The 18,880-nt window shown below is 36.9% G+C and overlaps 1 protein-coding gene across 4 annotated transcripts in view; it reads left to right on the top strand.

Annotated features, from left to right (window-relative positions):
- The window catches only part of LOC135104959 (IQ and AAA domain-containing protein 1-like), a 528,680-nt gene that overhangs the window by 319,888 nt on the left and 189,912 nt on the right, over positions 1-18,880 (top strand). For all 4 annotated transcript variants that reach the window (XM_064012787.1, XM_064012788.1, XM_064012790.1 and 1 more), the window contains 2 exons: positions 5,882-6,030; positions 6,271-6,409. In XM_064012787.1, coding sequence (XP_063868857.1) covers positions 5,882-6,030; positions 6,271-6,409 — 288 coding nt within the window. The remainder of the gene's footprint in view (positions 1-5,881; positions 6,031-6,270; positions 6,410-18,880) is intronic.

The raw sequence follows: 18,880 nt of genomic DNA, 5'->3' as shown, positions 1-18,880 counted from the left end.
CCTTAGACATATCAAAAGCTTTTGATAGAATCTGGCACTAAGCTTTGCTTTCCAAACTACCCTCCTATGGCTTTTATCCTTCTCTCTGGAACTTCATCTCAAGTTTCGTTTCTGACCGTTATATTCCTGCTGTGGTAGACAGTCACTATTCTCCTAAACCAATTAACAGTGGTGTTCTCCAAGGTTCTGTCGTGTCACTCACTCTCTTCTTATTATTCATGAATGATCTTCTAAACCAAACTTCTTGTCCAATCCACTCCTATGCTGATGATACCACCCTGCACTTTTCCATGTCATTTCATAGATGTCCAACCCTTGAGGAAATAAACAGTTCACACAGGGAAGCCACAAAATGCCTGATTTCTGATCTCTTAAAAATTTCTGATTGGGGCAAAGCAAACTTAGAATTATTCAATGCCTCAAAAACTCAATTCCTCCATCTGTCAACTCAACACAACCTTCCAGACAACTGTCCCCTCTTTTTCAGTGACACTCAACTATCCCCCTCTTCTACACTGAACATCCTTGGTCTGTCATTTACTTATAGTCTAAATTGGAAACTTCACATATCATCTCTAGTTAAAACAGCTGCTGTGAAGTTAGGCATTCTGAGTTGTCTCTGCCAGTTTTCCTCACCCACTAGCTGCTAATTCTATACAGTGGCCTTATCTGTCCATGTATAGCATATACTTCACATGTAGGGGGGGAAGGGTTCTGCTCATACCACTATTTTAGACAGGATGGAATAAAAGCTTTTCATCTTATCCACTCCTCTCCTCCAACTGACTGTCTTCAGCCTCTTGCTCATTGCCACTATGTTGCATCTCTTGCTATCTTCTGTCACTATTTTCATAACTGCATGCCTCCCTTCCTCCAACAGCCTTGCTGCACAAGACTTTCTTCTTTCTCTCATCCCTATTCTGTTCACTTCTCTAATGCAAGAGTTAACCAATATTCTCAATCATTCATCCCATTCTCTGGTAATTTCTGGAATGCAAGAGTCAACCAGTATTCTCAATCATTCATCCCATTCTCTGGTAATTTCTGGAACTCCTTGCCTGCTTTTGTATTTCCTCCTTCCTGTGACATGAACTCTTTCAAGAGGGAGGTTTCAAGACACTTATCCTTCAATTTTTGATGATTTTCCTGGCATCTATTTTGGAAATGGCACCTCAGTGGGATTTTTCCTTTTTTTATTTATTTATTTATCTATTTTTATTTATTTATTTATTTTATTTTATTATTTTTTTTCCCTTAGTCAGTGACCCTTTTATGTAAAAAAACTGGTGATTCTTCTTCTGACCATCTCTTTGTCTGGACCAACTCTCTCCACTCCTGTTCCAGTGTCCACACCGCACAGGTTTTGTGCAGTGTTGTCAACCGTGCAGACCCAGGACATTGCCTAAGAGGTCAGGATTTCCAGATTTCTCTGCTTCTCCTTTGCTCAAATTCCTTGGAGATGACTTGTTTAGGAGGCCAGTGAAGCTCGGCTCTCATTTTTGTTTATTGCTACCTTTCCATTCAAGTCACTGATACACCCTGTGTCGCGATGGACTCAGGTCCTTCTGTCTAACTGTTCCTTTTGTTTGAGACACCAAAGGTTTGGGGTCTCGTATTTTACAAAACTTCAGGTTTGTTTTCTGGGTTTGGCTGTTCATAGGTTATGGATTGGTGACCCTATTGTGTGTGGGACCTTAGCATGAGTTTCTTTGGTCTTGTTGGGGGACATTCTTGTGGTTTCCCCAAGGGATTGGTTTTACGTAGTGTATGCTTCTTGGAGGATGTCCTGCTTACACTTATGTAACAGTTTGTCCTTCCCTGAGCAAATTTGTCTTTTCCTCTGGCTGTACAGCTGTGGATCTCCAATCTTCTCCTCCAGGTTGGTGTATTCCTAGACCACCTCCATATGGGAAGCAGCATTGGCATCCATGAAGTGCCCACCGAAATGGGATAATGAACAGAAATGAAAAATTAATTTTTGGTGGCACTGAGTCAATGCCAATGTTTCTGTCACACCCATAGTTTCCTTCTCTCCCATGGTACTTTTCTGACGTTGAGCACTATGTGTCCTGTCCTTCTTACCTCCCAAGGCCATGCTCCCTACCAGGTTAGCTGGTAGTTAAACAGGTGTTTAAGTGGGGATGATTAAACAAGACAGTTGCTCTGTTTTTTGGCTTTTTCTTTGATTTTCTTTTTGGCAGGTGTTTGTTATGGATAGCCATCTACATGTGTGTAGATATTGCAATGTGCTGGATCCCAATTTCCATCTCAAATACATTGATGCAATTACCATGCATAAAAGCATAGGCATCCACTCAGCACCATCAAAAATAAATTTTTCACTTCCATTCAAAATCCCATTATTTCAACTGCATGGTCCAGAATTGTGTTTTGTCCTCACATCCAGCATGATGCAGCATTGTGGTAGTGCAGCACCATGGTATTTAAAACTCTGCATCTGTGTGTGTTTTGTCCTCAGATCTGGTGTGATATAGCATTGCAGCAGGGCAGCACCATTGGATCTAAAACTATGTGTGTGTGTATTTAGCGAGCTAGTTATATCTACCTGGTTGTAACATACGGAAGGGGAACTGTGCTCGTGCTATTCTGTCTTTGTATCTCATGGTGTCTAACATGGCCTTGAATTCATGTACAGTGAACCCCCATTTCATCATGGGGTTATGTTCCAAAGGCACCCGTGAAGCACTAAAATCCACAATATATTGACTAGTTTAGAAAAAAAAAAAAAAAAAAAACACTAATTAAACCACTCACCTTCTTGTGGCAGTAATGGTGATTAACTGCCAACTCAGCAAATTAGGAACACGCACCGTGTGCACAACACACTGACCACCAGCATTGACCCAATGATAACCAGAATGTTTGTACAATACTTACATAACACACCAAACCACCACTACAAGGATAACAACCCATACACAATGTCAACTGGTGACAAGACCTGCTTCTGCATGATCATCCAAACCAACCATCACCCAATAGTAACCTTCTTATCCCTCCCCCTGCAGTTATAAGTTATGTACAAATATTTTCACTTGCAATTTTCTCCTGATGTCTGAGACACGCAAAAGTTAGACTGATATAGTGAGAGTGATTAAGTGTTGCAAATTAAAGCCAAATACTAAGAAAATGTGTTGGCAAACTGGTATAAATCCAATTGCAGTACACCACCTGGTCTCTAAGTCTAAGGCTCCTGTAGATCATCGGATATCCCATCACAAACATGGTAGTGGATAGTGTCACAAAATAAGCGACAGAACTTATTGATTCACACTTAAGGTGCCAGTTTGAGTAAAATCCTCTTCAGGATGTCAGTACAGTCAGGTTGCCACTACAAGGGTTTAGTTATACAATCAGCCTGTCTGAGACAGGCCCCTCAAAGATTAAAATACAATATTTCCAAGTTACCTATAACATTTTTTTTTTTTTTGCATCCAAATTAAGATAGCATATATATAGAAGTTCATAAAGCATCAAAAGGGTAATGAATAAAGATCAGTACTATGCTGTAACAATAGTTAAAAAACCATGCTGAGCTATTGTTCACACTCAGCAAGACCACCAGTTGTGTGTGATACAGCAGGACAAAGGCTGTACAGACAGTGGGCAGTGTTTCCAGTGTGCATTGTCACGCCCTCCTCGAATCATCGCACCACCTCATTCCTCCCTCCTGCCTGATCACCCTTCCAAAATGTCAACATGCCTCAAGTACTCCATGCCACCTTGTCCTTTTCCCTCATACCTCCCTTCCACCTCCGAAGTTTACAAGCTGGCCTCTGCTCCTTCAGACAGCAGTTCATTCTAGGATTCTGTGGCTCACAAACTCCCTGGATTTAGCTGCCTTTTCCACCAAGGACTTCTCACCACTACCCTGAACTTCCCCGACTGAGTATTGCTTTCACCCCATGTTTTTAACCCATGTCTCAGTGTGTTATGCTTACTTATCAGGAGTTAGGGTTTAGGTTGGTATTACATTATATAGGGTGTACTTTTCTGTTTTCTCATGTTGTCTTATTAAATTTAAATAAGAGTTAACCACAATTTTGTTTACCCCCACATACTGGCTTGTTCATTCTGATACCATTATCCCCTTACTTCTTCCTTTGTTGTTGCATATGGTGGGTTCTGTCTGGGTAGACATGCATGCACTCCATAGATCCTACACATAATACATTACAGCGTACTATTGTAAACACCAGAGGTGGTTATGTACTATGCACTATGTAGGGGAAATTAATATTTTATATTTAGATTATGTATTTAATGTTTAATATTTAAATATGTATTCATCTTGAATATTTTTTTCTTGAGCACAATGTCCCCACACTCACTTCTTTCAATGACACCATGTACCTCAACATAGTTTCTTCTGTTCTTGTAATTGTGTTAAAACTGAAGGTCATTTCAGTCAGTGGTTGTTACTCCCATTTGGATATCTCAGGATAACACAAGTTGCAATGCTTTACAGAATAGTACATTCATTTGATACTTATCTGATGTCTATCCGACTATCCAACTTCCCCCATACTACCGTATTTGATGGCTCATAAGACCCACCTTTTCTCAAAAAATAAAAAAATAAAAAATCTCAGGAAATGAGCCTGTGTCTTATGAGGCCAAGGTTCAGCATTGAGGCAGTGGTTGGTGGTAAGTCTATGGCAACAGAGGCTCTAAAATCAAACCCCAGACATCTTCACACATGTAAACAAAGTGATGATTGGTATTACACAACAAAACAACTCTTTCTTTCGAGATAACAATATATAATAGGTCATACTTACCAGCAATTCACATAGAATGACACCAGTCAGGAAGAATTTTCCTAAGTGAGCATGCACCATGCATTGCATGTACCAAAACAAACACGTGGTCGGTTACACGCCAAATCTGGTGATATGGGCAAGCTTCACTGCATTCTTTACAGTGTGATGCCATTACTCCTTGAAGTAAGACACACTTTCATACAATTAAAATTGCACTATCTTTTAACATTCTTATGAACAAACTTTATTATGCCAATGCCATATGCCAAGTACATGTTTACATCTCACAACAGGATTGGTATGTAGGCTATTGGCAAATATTAAAGTTTTTTAAATGCAAAATATTGGGATCTAATAATGATCTCAATGCATGTGAGAGTCTTCAAATGTCATGTGAAATCCTTCACTTCATTTTCAGACCTTAAATCCACTCATTTATCTTTTTTTTTTAATTTTTTTTATTTCAATGTCTGCCAAAACTGGATGCATCTTATGAGCCCATGCATCTTATGAGCCATCAAATATGGTATATCTTGGACAACAATCTGAGATATCAGGTCTCTATCCAACCTGCCCCATATATTTTGGTTGACAATCTAAGATATGTGATATTTATCTGATGGCATGAAAGTGTCCAACTTATTTCATGTCAGAGATATTCTGCTCCAACTTAGGCAGGATTTGCTGTATTTTAGCCTCACTTGTGCATATATTAGACTTAAGGGGAAATCTGCACGTGGAAATATTGCACTTACAAGTGCAAATGGGGCAACAGCGGAGGGACTTGAAAAGAAAGCAAATGTTTCTTCAAGCATGCATAACAAAAAACTGGCCATTGTTGTCAATTAAAATAATGGGCAAGAACTCAAGCAATGCCATATAATAATGATTTTTCCCCTGCATCTTTTTCCTAATAAATTTTGGCAAAATAATAGCCATGCAGGTTGGCAACATGTAACTCACTGCAATCATGACAAGTGGTACTGACTGTAGCTATCTTCATGAATTTTTTTTTAGCATTGGGTTAACATGTAACTTTTCACCAAAATTATAGAAAAATATTAGTAAATGGAATATGAAGTGGAAAGATGTTGCAGATGTGTGGGCACTGAGGCAGCCTGAGGAGAACACTGAAGAGAGAGCTGAAGAGGACATGATTGAAGCAGAACAGCGGGCACGAGTGGAGATAGAGATACGGAAGCAAGTAGATTACTTAATGCGACAGGAAATTCAGCAGCTGAAGGAGGTGAGATTTTAGTTTCTCTCTCTCTCTCTCTCTCTCTCTCTCTCTCTCTCTCTCTCTCTCTCTCTCTCTCTCTCTCTCTCTCTCTCTCTCTCTCTCTCTCTCTCTCTCTCTCTCTCTCTCTCTCCCCCCACCCTGTACTCCTTATCATTTAGCAATCTCTATTGTTTTGGAAAGAAGCAAATGAAGGAGTAGTATAGGTACACCTTCCACATATTAATTTTCTTTTTTTTTTCATAACAGGATGTAGAAGGGGAAAAAAGAGGTGCTAAGAAGAAGAAGAGGGTAAAAAAAGGTGGCAAGAAGGGAAGGAAAAGGAAGGAGAAAGATCTTACTCCAGACAGAACAACTGAGTCACTTTTTGAGGAGCTAGTGCTAAATGGTAAGAGAGAAAGATTTGTTAAAGGAAAGGGAAGACACATTGTGAGGGGTACACCCCACCACTGATGAAATTGGTGTGCATGATAAACAAACCATTGTTTTGTAGTGCAGGAAAAGTGTCCAGCTCAGTTGAAACAAAATTCTTAATGAAAATGGGGCAACATCGGCAAGTAGTTCGAACAATTGTCAACTATCACATCCCTGCATGCATTGTTGCCATTTTAGCCATTTTTCTGCTAGATCTAGCAATTTTCAATTGTGGTCTGATTTTCAAATTTCCTCTCTAGTAGCTAGCGGGAAAGCTGGTGGGTATAAAAAATTGTCAAGCCATCTCCTAGTGATTTTGCTTTGTCATCTTACAAGAGAATAAATTTTAGTCATAAAAATACAAATGTATTTTGGCATGAAATTAGTTGAATATGTACAGTTGTTCATCATTGGTACCAATGTGCTCTTATTTTACATGGACTATTCTTGTATGGCTACTGGAAGTTTGATGCGTCTCAATCTCACCCTTGCCAGGGCAGCACTGCCCAGCAGTGATCAGTCTTTGTTTTCTCACAGAGGATTACATACCAACAGTGCTTCCTTATCAGCATTAGGTATGCTGTGAAATTTTCTTAGTTACTCATCATGTTTAAATTACAGTACACTCAAAAGTTTAGAAAGAACTTGGTAAGTGATATAGCATTAAGAGATTGGATTGCTAAAAAAAAGAAAGGCATTGGTGAGAGTGTACCATTTTGCAAGTTTTGCCAATGCCCTCTGAACACAAAGTTGAATGAGCCAAAAGCTAATGCCCCTACAAAAAAAACACTATGCCAACACAAAATATTTATTTGTAACTAGAAAGCCAGTTCTACCTTTTTGTGCCTGCAAAGAAAACAACTGAGGCTCAGGTGGCTGAGGGAAGGATGGTATTGTTCACCACAGAACATACAGCGTTTAGAAGGAGTTGAAGGTTAGAGTTCTAGGTCTCATACTGATAGGATTGTGTCACTCTCTGTAACTAGCTGTCTATGCTGCTGCTGCTGATGCTCTACCTAGAAACTTAGGAATTTTTTTATCAGTGATACCTACAACTGGTTCTCAAGGTAATCCACAAGGCAAGTAACTTACAATAAGTTATATAATGCAATTAATGAAGGTCATGACCCACTCAAAATTGTTCAAGCTTGTAAAACATGATGGTTGTCCATTGCAACAGCTGTTGAAAGATTTGATAAACAGTGGTTGAAATTAAAGATTCATTTTGATATTGTTCAGATGCTATGCATCTGAACAATACAATACAATACTTAAGATGCTATACATCTGAAGTATTGTACTCTATGTATAATGATGGAACTAAACAAGCATACATAAAGTTTCTGATGCCTATCCTAAAAGATGCTCAGAGAGTTAAGAAATCCTTTGAATCCGATTAGGCAGACTCAATGAAGTTATTTGGAGACATTACATTGCTAATCAAGTCATTAGTTCAGAAAGTTGTTCTGCATACTTAAAATGTTGATGCACTCGAAGATAATGTGGAGGACAACCTGGATCCCAAACCATGCTTTTAGGATATCAGTTCGAGAAAGAACTAGATCTTGAAGGAGGAAGGATATTCCATTCATCAAGAGAAGTCACTAAGGGGCAGGTGCAATAAATTCATGACCAGTTTAATGCATGAAATGAGACACAGATCACCAAACAATATAAAAATTCTTAATAAAACACATACACACATTAAGAAAAATGAAGAATTACAAAACAATATAGAGAAAGCGATGAAAGAAAATAAAGATTTGAAAACAGAACTAGTGAAGAGTGAGAAGAGGGTGAGAGAGGAAGTCATGGATGAAATGAAAAACTGGAAAATAGAAAATGATAAACCAAATGTTGACTTTAAGGAAATAATCAAAAAGCAACTGAAAGAAAAATATGAAAATATAGAAAAGGAAGTGGTGAAGGCACTGAAAACAATGAAGATAAGGAAATGGTGAAGGCAATGAAAAACAATGAAGATCTGGTAAGAGATGCAGCAGATAAGAAGAGGAGTGTTATAGTTTATGGAATAAAAGAGAAAAAACATAAAATACAAATTGAGAAGAGATGAAGAAGAAAGAAAAAACAGTAAAGGATTTGTTGAAGAAACAAAATGATAAAGATGACACTAAATTTGAGGAAGAAGTGGAAGAAGTTATTCAAATGGGATCTTATCTGGAAGGCAAAATGAGACCCATGAAAATAAGACTAAAATCACAAGCAGCTGAAGAGATACTAGAAAGAACATCCAAATTAAGAGAAGTAGAAGATTGCAAAGAAATTAAGAAAAACAGAAATGAAGAAGAATGGAAAAAAATTAAAGAAATGTATGAAGAGGCTAAAGAGGAAATTTAATCAAGAACAGAAGAAAAGTTTAAAAATTTTTGGAGAGTTTTGGGAGACAGAGTGAAGAAATGGTACATAAAGGGAAAGGAATAAATGAAAATAAAATAGAGAAAAATGGTAAAAATGAAGAACTGAATGTGATGTATATCAACATATATGGAGGAGGAAGTAACCACCTGCCAAAATGATAATTATTCCCAGTGAGGTCTAAAGCAATGGATCAAGGGGTGCCATGAACTTATTGTTAAACCCAGCTGTGACCTCACTGAACGTTTCCCTTTGTGTCTCACAACACAAGGGTTAGTCACAGCCTGCCCTCTAAAGACAACTCTCTTTCTTCACACAAAACTACAAGCATCTAATTACACACACACCTTTCACTTTCTCGCCTTTCTCACCAGATGCCAGTTAGGCTATAAGCCTGTCAGCTCGATGACATCTGGACAATACTCCTCCATCTGTCTCGGTCTTCATATTCTCTGTTCTCCATCACCTCGACCATTGTCTCTCCTCTTCTAATAAGGCTCTCTTCAATACCATGCTTCCATCTCTCCCTTGTTCTCCCTTGTGGTTGCTTGCCTTTTGGTATCCACTCCATATATTTCTTAGCATGCCGATCTTCTTCCATTCTCATAACATGTCCAAACCATCTCAATCTTGCTCTATCAACATCCTCCAGTAGCGGCCTCACTCTCAACTCTTCTCTTATTTGAACATTTCTCATCTTGTCCCTTCTTGTAACACCCCTGATTATTCTGAGCACTCGCATTTCGGCTGCCTGAATCTTCAATTCTAGTTTTGTAGTTAATGTCCAGCATTCAGCACCATATAACAGGATTGATTTAAGAATTGTATTATAAACTATTAATTTGCATTTTGTAGGAACATGTTTATCTTTTAGTATTGGATATAAAGCATTTATATTTGCATTATATTTTTCAGTCCTTTTGTTAATTTCAGTCTCATTTAAATTTCTCTTATTTATGCTGATATCAAGATAATTAAAATTTTCTATCTCCGTCAGTCTTTCTCCATTACAATCCACTGACAACTGCTCCAATTTTCTTCCCACTGCCATGACTTCTGTTTTCCTTGTGTTTATTTTCATCCCACTTCTTGCCATTCCACCTTGCCATTTGTTCACAGCAATCTGTAGTGCGTCAGGAGAGAGTGTCACAATAGCAATTTCATCCGCATAAGCAAAAATTTCTTCTTGTGCTTGGTTTGCAACATCCCTAAAGCATTTATCCATATATATATAATGAAGAGCAATGGCTACAGTACTCCTTGTCTCACTCCAGTCCTTACTTCAAACCATTCTCCCTCTATCTATCCACATTTTACTCAACTCCTGCAGTTCTTATAAACACTCTTTACCACTTTGATTAATTTTGGGGTTATCCCATAGTAATCATCTTCCAGCACATACCAGAGTTTATCTCTGTTTGTGCTATCAAAGGCTTTTTCTATATCAACGAAAACTATATATTTACTTCTGTCTCACTCCCAGCTCTTCTCTAGCAGCATTCTCATGGCAAAGATAGGGTCAGTAGTACTCCTTCCAGGTCTAAAACCATACTGACAGTTTTTTTAATTTCTCTTTGACGACCCTTCTGATTCTATGCTCAATAATTCTTTCATGTAATTTACCCATATGTGATAGTAGTGATATGCCTCTGTAATTTGCACAGTCTGTCCTTGCACCTTTATTCTTATTTATAGTACAGATAACTGCTTGCTACCAACCTTCCATTACCTTTTCTTCTTTATATGCAGTATTATACAACCTCACCATCCACTCCACTATCCTTGTTTCACCAGCTTTTATTAATTCTACAGGTAGTTCATCATCACCATATTCACTTGCTTCACTTCCTCACCCGTGATCTCTTCTTCCACCTCTACAGTTTCATCTTCATCTTGGTTTATATCTCTCAATTCAATATTCTCCTCCATTTCTTCCCCCACATTTAGCAGCTCTTCAAAATATTCTTTCCAGCGACCAACAACAACTTCTTCCTCCACCAGTAACTCTTGCCTATTTTTATCAGCCACTGAATATACCGCTGAAGTATTTCCTTTTCTGTAGTTTTTTGCCATATTACATTATAGCTTCTTAGTTCCACGTACATCTTGTAGTAAATCTTCTCCGATCTTTTCCCATAACTCGGTTTTTCTCTTCCTTTTAACTTCTTTGGCTTGATTTCTTGCATTTACATAATTTTCTCAATCAAGAACTTTCCTTGTTTTCATCCACCTTCTGAAACTTCTCATCTTCTCCTTTACAGCTGTTCTAACCTTGTCACTCCATCATGGGGTGATTTTCTTTTTTGTTGTTTTCATTTTCTTTAAACCAAGGGTTTCACAGCTAATATTATAAATTTTGGTTTTGAACTCTTCCCAGAGGCCCTCTATATTATTATTTACATCATTTTCCAACACTGTGCTGTTTCTGTTACCTTCGTAGAAAATTCCATGTCATTCTGGGTCTTTCAATTTTTCAATTATTAACCTTAGTCTACTGTGTTTTGCTCCTTCCTTGGATTTCTTTATTTCAACTTTTGCAAGAACCAGTCTATGGTCTGTCTCTTCTGACACTGATGGAACAGTCTTAACATCACAAAATAGATTTTTATTGTTAGTAATAAATAGGTTGATCCTTTCACCTTTCACTCAAAATTCAAAATTATCATGGCAACTCCTACACTAGCTTCAGAATCCCCGTCTGGGGAGGGAACCACAAATTTTCCCAGGTCGGACTGCTCTTTTAGTATTAACCCTGAGTGTCTTGACTTCCTCCTCAACTCTTTTCTTCATTAAGTTCTGCTACATTTTCAGTCTTAGATCTAACTTTCAATCTGCAGAACACCTCCTCTCCTCTACTAAACCTCATCTTTTCCTCACTGAAACACAGGTGTCTGAGGCAACTGACAGTAACCTCATTTGTTTTCCCTCCTACTTTCTCTATCCTCATTTTCAGTACAAAGCTGGATATTGTTTTTATGTGCGTAATGACTTAACCTGCTCTCGTGCCCACGCTCATGAATCTTCTGAGTTTTCCACCATCTGGCTACAACTACAGTCACTCTCAAACAAATTTATCAGTGCTGTATGCCTATCACCTAACTTCTCTGACTATAAGAAATTCTTTGACTACTTAACTTCCAAAGTGGAGCACACTCTGACTCCCTTCCCTTTTGCAAAGATCTCCATTCTTGGAGATTTCATTGTTCACCATCAGCTTTGGCTTTCCTCTCACTTCACTGACCATACTGGTGAGCTAGTCTTCAACTTTGCTACCCTCCATGACCTAGAGCAATTGGTGCGACATCCTACTCATATTCCTGACTGTCTTGGAGATATGCCCAACATTCTTGACCTTTTCCTAACCTATAATCCTGCTTATGCTGTTACCTTCTCTTCTCCGTTAGGTTCCTCTGATCACAATCTCATGTCTGTATCTTGTCCTATTTCTCCAATCCCTCCTCAGAATCCTTTTAAGTGGAGGTGCCTCTGGCATTTTGTCTTTGAGGAGGTATTTTCCTGATTTTCCTTGGAATGACTACTGCTTCCATGACAGAGATCTGTCTCTGTGTGCCGAAGGCATAACAGAGGTGATACTGTCTAGCATGGAGGCGTACATTCCTCACTCTTTTTCTCAACCTAAACGTTCCAAACCTTGGTTTAACACACCTTGTTATCATGCTATACATGATAGAGAGGTGCCCCACAAAATGTATTTGAGCCTTCCATCACCAGAATCGCATGCACTTTATATTTCTGCCCAGAACCATGCCGAGTCTGTTCTCCAACTAGCCAAAAATTCCTACATTAATAGAAAGTATCAAAATCTTTCAAGATCTAACTACCTTCATGACTTTTGGCATCTAACCAAAAATATGTCCAATAACTTTGCTTCCTCTTCTTTCCCTCCTTTATTTCAACCAGATGGCACAACTGCTATCACATCTATCTCTAAAGCTGAACTCTTTGCTCAAACCTTTGCTAAAAACTCTACCTTGGATGATTCAGGGCTTGTTCCTCCCTCTGCTCCATCCTCTGACTACTTCATGCTACCTATTAAAATTATTTGCAGTGATGTTTTCATGCCCTCACTGGCCTAAACCCTCACAAGGCTTATGTACCTGATGGGGTCCCTCCTTTTGTTCTCTGAAACTGCACCTCCATGCTTGTACCTTGCTTTGTCAAATTCTTTCAACTCTGTATGTCAACATCTATCTTTCCTGCTTGCTGGAAGTTTGGCTACATTCAGCCTGTTCCTAAAAAGGGTGACTGTTCTAATCGCTCAAACTACTGTCCTATTGCTTTAATTTCATGCCTATCTAAAGTTTTTTTAATTTATCTTCAACAGGAAGATTGTTAAACATCTATCACTTCACAACCTTCTATCTGATTGCCAGTATGGGTTGCATTAAAGCTGCTCTACTGGTGATTTTCTTGTTTTCCTTACTGAGTCTTGGTCATCCTCTTTTAGAGATTTTGGTGAAACTTTTGCTGTTGCCCTAGAAATATCAAAAATTTTTGAGAGTCTGGCACAAAGCTTTGCTTTCCAAACTACCCTCCTACGGCTTCTATCCTTCTCTCTATAACTTCATATCAAGTTTCCTTTCAGACTGTTCTATTACTGCTGTGGTAGACAGTCACTGTTCTTCTAAATCTATTAACAGGGGTTTTCCTCAGGGTTCTGTCCTGTCACCTGCTCTCTTCCTGTTATTCGTCAATGATCTTTTAAACCAAACTTCTTGCCCTATCCACTCCTACGCTGATGACACCACCCTGCACTTTACCACGTCTTTTCATAGACATCCAACCCTTCAGCAAGTCAACAGTTCACACAGGGAAGCTACAGAATGCCTGATTTCTGATCTTTCTAAAAATTTCTGATTGGGGCAGAGTAAACTTGGTATTGTGCAATGCCTCAAAAACTTAATTCCTCCATCTATCAACTTGACAACCTTCTAGACAACTATCTCCTCTTCTTCAATGACTCTCAACTGTCCCCCTCTTCTACACTGAACATCCTTGGTCTATCCTTTTTTTATAATCTAAACTGGAAACTTCTCATCTCATCTCTAGTTAAAACAGCTTCTATGAAGTTAGGCATTATGAGACATCTTTGACAGTTCTTCTCATCTCCCCAGCTGCTTACTCTATCCTTATCCGTCCATGTATGGAGTATGCTACACATGTCTGGAGGGTTCCACTCACTTAGACAGGGTGGATTCAAAAGTTTTCCTTCTCATCAACTCCTCTCATTTAAATGACTGTCTTCAGTCTCTTTCTCATTGCTGCAGTGTTGCATCTCTAGCTATCTTCTATCACTATTTTCATGCTAACTACTCTTCTGATCTTGCTAACTGCATGCCTCCCTTCCTCCCGCAGCCTCACTGCACAAGACTTTCTTCTTTCTCACATCCCTATTCTGTCCACCTCTCAAATGCAAGAGTTAACCAGTATTCTCAATCATTCATCCCTTTCTCTGGTAAACTATGAAACTCCCTGCCTGCTTCTGTATTTCCACTTTCCTATGAATTAAATTCCTTCAAGAGGGAGGTTTCAAGACACTTGTCCTTCAATTTTTGACTTCTACTTCAGACTGTGTATGGGGATCTCAGTGGGCTTTTTTATTAGATTTTTGTTGCCCCTGGCCGGTGTCCCTCCTACATAAAAAAAGAAAAAAAAAAGAACTCTGGAATTACAAGATTATTTAAAAGAAAAAAATCTGAAGGTGAAGGTGGTGTGTTTAACAGAAACAAAGCTAAAAGAAGAAAATCAGATTGTCATTAACAATAACTACAATATGTGGAGAAGAGACAAAATAGCTAAAAGAGTTGGTGGTGTAATGATAATGACAAGAAATGAGGTGAAATATAGGAAAGGAAAAGCAAAAATAGTGACTGTTAACTTGGAGGATAATAATGGAGAAATATTGATGGTAATAACCTATGTACCACACAAAACAAATTCCTGGAGCTAGGAAGAGTATGAAAAAATAATAGAAGGTACCATGCAGTGTTTGAGTAAATTAATCAAAAGTAACAAAAGAGTACTGTTGGTTGGCAGCTTCAATTGCAAAAAAATAAATTGGGAAACATTTGAGCTAGGAGGAAATGAGAGTGCATGAGGAGAAAGATATCTGAAGATGACTGTGAAAAACACAATGATGCAGTGGGTGACTGAAAATACATGATATAGGGAGATGACAAACCAACAAGACCTGACCTAATATTAATGAAAGGAACTGACCTAACTAAAGAATTAAGATATGTGTGTCCCATGGGAAAAAGTGACCATGTAATGATAGAAATAGTGACTGATAATGATGTCAGTGAAGAGGGTGAATCATAGGAAAGCAAATATAGATGATCTTAAGAGATTCTCTGAAGAAATGGACTTGAGAAAGCCAAAAAGAACAAATGATGTGGAAGTTGAGTATGACATTTTTATGGAGCTATGTGAGACAGGAATGAATAAATATGTGCCAATATACAAACTTAAAAAGAAAACAGGTGTGGTTCAGTGCAGGATGTGCAAGAGCAAAGAGTAAAAGATGAAACATGGATAAAAGTGAAAAGAATTTGTAACCAAAAATTTAAAGGCTTTAAAATAGCAAGAAATTAATATGTGAAAATAATAAGAGAGGAAGAGAAAGGATATGAAAAAGATATAGTTGAAAAGAGTAAGGCTGAACCAAATTTGTTCTACAGATTTATAAATTGAAAAATTAAAAGAAAAACTAGAATTGTTGAAGAATAGAAATAAAGCATATGATGATCCAAAAGACATCAATGAATTGCTAAACAAAAGTTTCAGCAAGTTTTCACAGAAGAATCAGAATTTAAAGAACCTCAAGATATGACAAAGAAGCAAATGTGGGAAATTAAAGTAATCACAGAAGTTTATAAATTGATTGAGGAACTGGAAGAGAGAAAAGTAACATGACCAGATGGAGTATCAGGTTTCATTTTAAAATAATGTAGGAAAGAATTAACTGAACCAGTATATGACATAATAAAGTGCTCATTATCAACTGAAAGAGTACCTAAGGAATGAAAGAGAGCAGACATAGTGCCAATTTATAAAAGTGGAAAAAAAGACCTGTATCAATGACCAGTATAGTATGTAAGGTCCGAGAAAAAGTCATAAAGAAACAGTGAACAAAATTTCTAGAAAAACATGATATCAGAAAAAGCATTATGGCTTTAGACAAAAGCAATCATATGTAACAAATCTGGTGAGTTTTTATTCAAGAGTGACTGAGACAACACAGGAGAAGAATGGATGAGTAGACAGTGTGTATTTAGATCTAAAAAAAAAAGCTTTTGACAACGTTCCCCACAACAGGATACTATAGAAGCCAGAAAATGTAGGAGGATTAAATAGAAAAAATAATAAACTGGATGAAAAGCTACTTAAAGGGAAGAGAAATGAGAATGGTAGTAAAAGATGTAAAAATCAAAATGGAGAAATTTAGACAGTAGAGTACCACAAGGATCAGTGGTGGCACCAATACTTTTTCTGATATACATAAATTATATCCCTGAAGAAGTAAAGAGTTACATAAGTTTGTTTGCTGATGATGCAAAATTACAGACACATAAGAAACAACAAAAAGTTGAATTTTAGAAGAGGATTTGAATAAAATCTGGGACTGGAGTAAGAAATTGGAGATAGAATTTAATGTGAGAAAATATCATGTAATAGAAATGGGAAAAAGTGAAAAGAGACCAAATTGGTCTTATAAAATGGGAAATTAAGAAATAATAAAAATAGAAGAAGAGAAAAATCTGTGAATGACAATGCAGGATAGTCAACAGTCAGAGATGCATGTAGAAAAGATATTCAGAGATACATATAGATTGGTGAGAAATATTGGAAGAGCATTCCACTACAAGGATAAAGATATAATGAGAAAGATAAGCTGGAATATGCTGAATCAGTGTGGTCTCCCCACAAGAAGAAACATGTGAAAAAAATAGAAAGGATACAGAAGATGGTAATGAAGATAGAAGAATTAACATATGAAGACAGGTTAAGGGAAATGAACCTGCCAACATTGGAACAAAGAAGAGAAAGGGGAGAGTTAATATTGATATATAAATTGTGGCATGGAATGGAAGAAATTGATAATGAGAAACTATTGCTAAGAGAAGAAGGAAATACCAGATCCACACAAGGACATAGTAAAAAAAAAACTAAGAAAAGGAAGACATTTAATTAACATTAAGAAATATAATTTTCCACAGAGAGATGCAGAAGTTTAGAACAAGCCAAGTGATAAGGTAGTATCGATGAGTGTGCACAACTTTAAGGAAAACTAGACAAGTGTAGATATGGACCACATGAGTGTAGCTCAGACCCTGTAAGTTACAACTAGGTAAATACACACAGGTGCCAGTAAGGAATATTTTGATGATACTATCCATGTCACTCATAAACAAAACTAAGTTGGTATCAAAGTTCAAAGTTGTTTTTTTATCCTATAAAATTGTATAAAAATCATAACTTTTCTATACTAACTGTATCTAAACACAAGAATGGCTATATCTCAAAACTGCAATTATTGTACTTTGGACTCCATTAGTTTTGAGCATAATAAAAAAAAAAAGAACTGGTGAAAGACGAATGGGTGGTAAACATTTTGCTTGTATGTTTTTTTTCCTATTTGAACAAACACTGCCAATATGATTTATTCAAGAAATAAAAAAAAGGGGAGAATTTTGCAGTACATAAAACAGCAATCTTGGGAATCTTTTTGCACACCATTGCTAATATATATATATATATATATATATATATATATATATATATATATATATATATATATATATATATATATATATATATATATATATATTTATTTAATTATTTATATATATAATGGTACCAGTAATTCATAAATCTGGGTTTCCCCATTATCATAGAAATCAAGTGAACATATGGGCTCCCATTTCTGTTTCTATCTCTTTTATTATATATATATATATATATATATATATATATATATATATATATATATATATATATATATATATATATATATATATATATATATATATATATATATATATATATATATATATATATATATATATATATATATATATATATATATATATAATTTTCATGCAAGAACCACTTAATCTGTTATGATGAAACTTGCAAATCTTATTGCTTTTACTAAAGTTATTAAAGAAAAAATACACCAGAAGAAATTAATACAAATGTATCCTCTAATAGTATAAGGCGGCGCCTCCCCTTAATATCCTTGTTGTAAATACCCATTAATCACAAAAATACATACAAAATTTTATTTACAAATCCTAAAAAAATATCAACTCAAAGAAGTTGTCATTTCTCTAAATTAATGTTGACTAAATTATTTTACTTGATCACTATTGAATGATGTTATCTTCTGTTTCTGGTCTATTTAATTTAATTTTCTTTACTTTTTGTCCCATGACACCACTCTATAAATCCTGGCACATATGAAAGAAACAGCCATGTTTTGATGCCAAATCTTAGCAAGACACTAGTGAAGATTGTCTGTTGACATCATGTCTCCCAGCATCTTCTCTGAGTTTGCAGTGCTGTTGTCAGACCCAAGTCTATACATGTGCTGTGGTTGATTGCATAAACATGCCATGAAAGAAGAACCAAGTTGTGAAAGGATAGGTTGTATTTCCAAAGAAAAAGCAGCAACACAGGGAATACATTGGGAGACATGATGTAAACAGACAAGCAGCAACTCAGGGAAGACACTGGGAGACACGATGTCAACAGATAAGCACTAGGGTTGGGTGGGAACTGGTTCCAGAATCGGTTGCGATGATTCCGTTCAGCAATGCTTGGAATCGGTTGTGAGTCTTGGAGCCAGTTGCACCTTAACAGTTCCTTGTGAGTACTGATGGCTGATGCTCGTGAATTACAAATCACAAACAGTTATGCACCATTTAAAATATGTAATCATGAATATTATTCAGGAAGTTTTGCAGATGGTATCTACAAATGATTGAAAAGGAGTGTAAAGGAATGATACATGAACATGGTCCCTTCATTCAGTATTCAAAGAAAT

This window comes from Scylla paramamosain, chromosome 11 (assembly GCF_035594125.1).
Source record: "Scylla paramamosain isolate STU-SP2022 chromosome 11, ASM3559412v1, whole genome shotgun sequence".
NCBI classification, from domain to species: domain Eukaryota; kingdom Metazoa; phylum Arthropoda; class Malacostraca; order Decapoda; family Portunidae; genus Scylla; species Scylla paramamosain.
The sequence above is the reverse complement of the archived record's forward strand: the minus strand, read 5'-3'. Positions and strand labels throughout refer to the sequence as shown.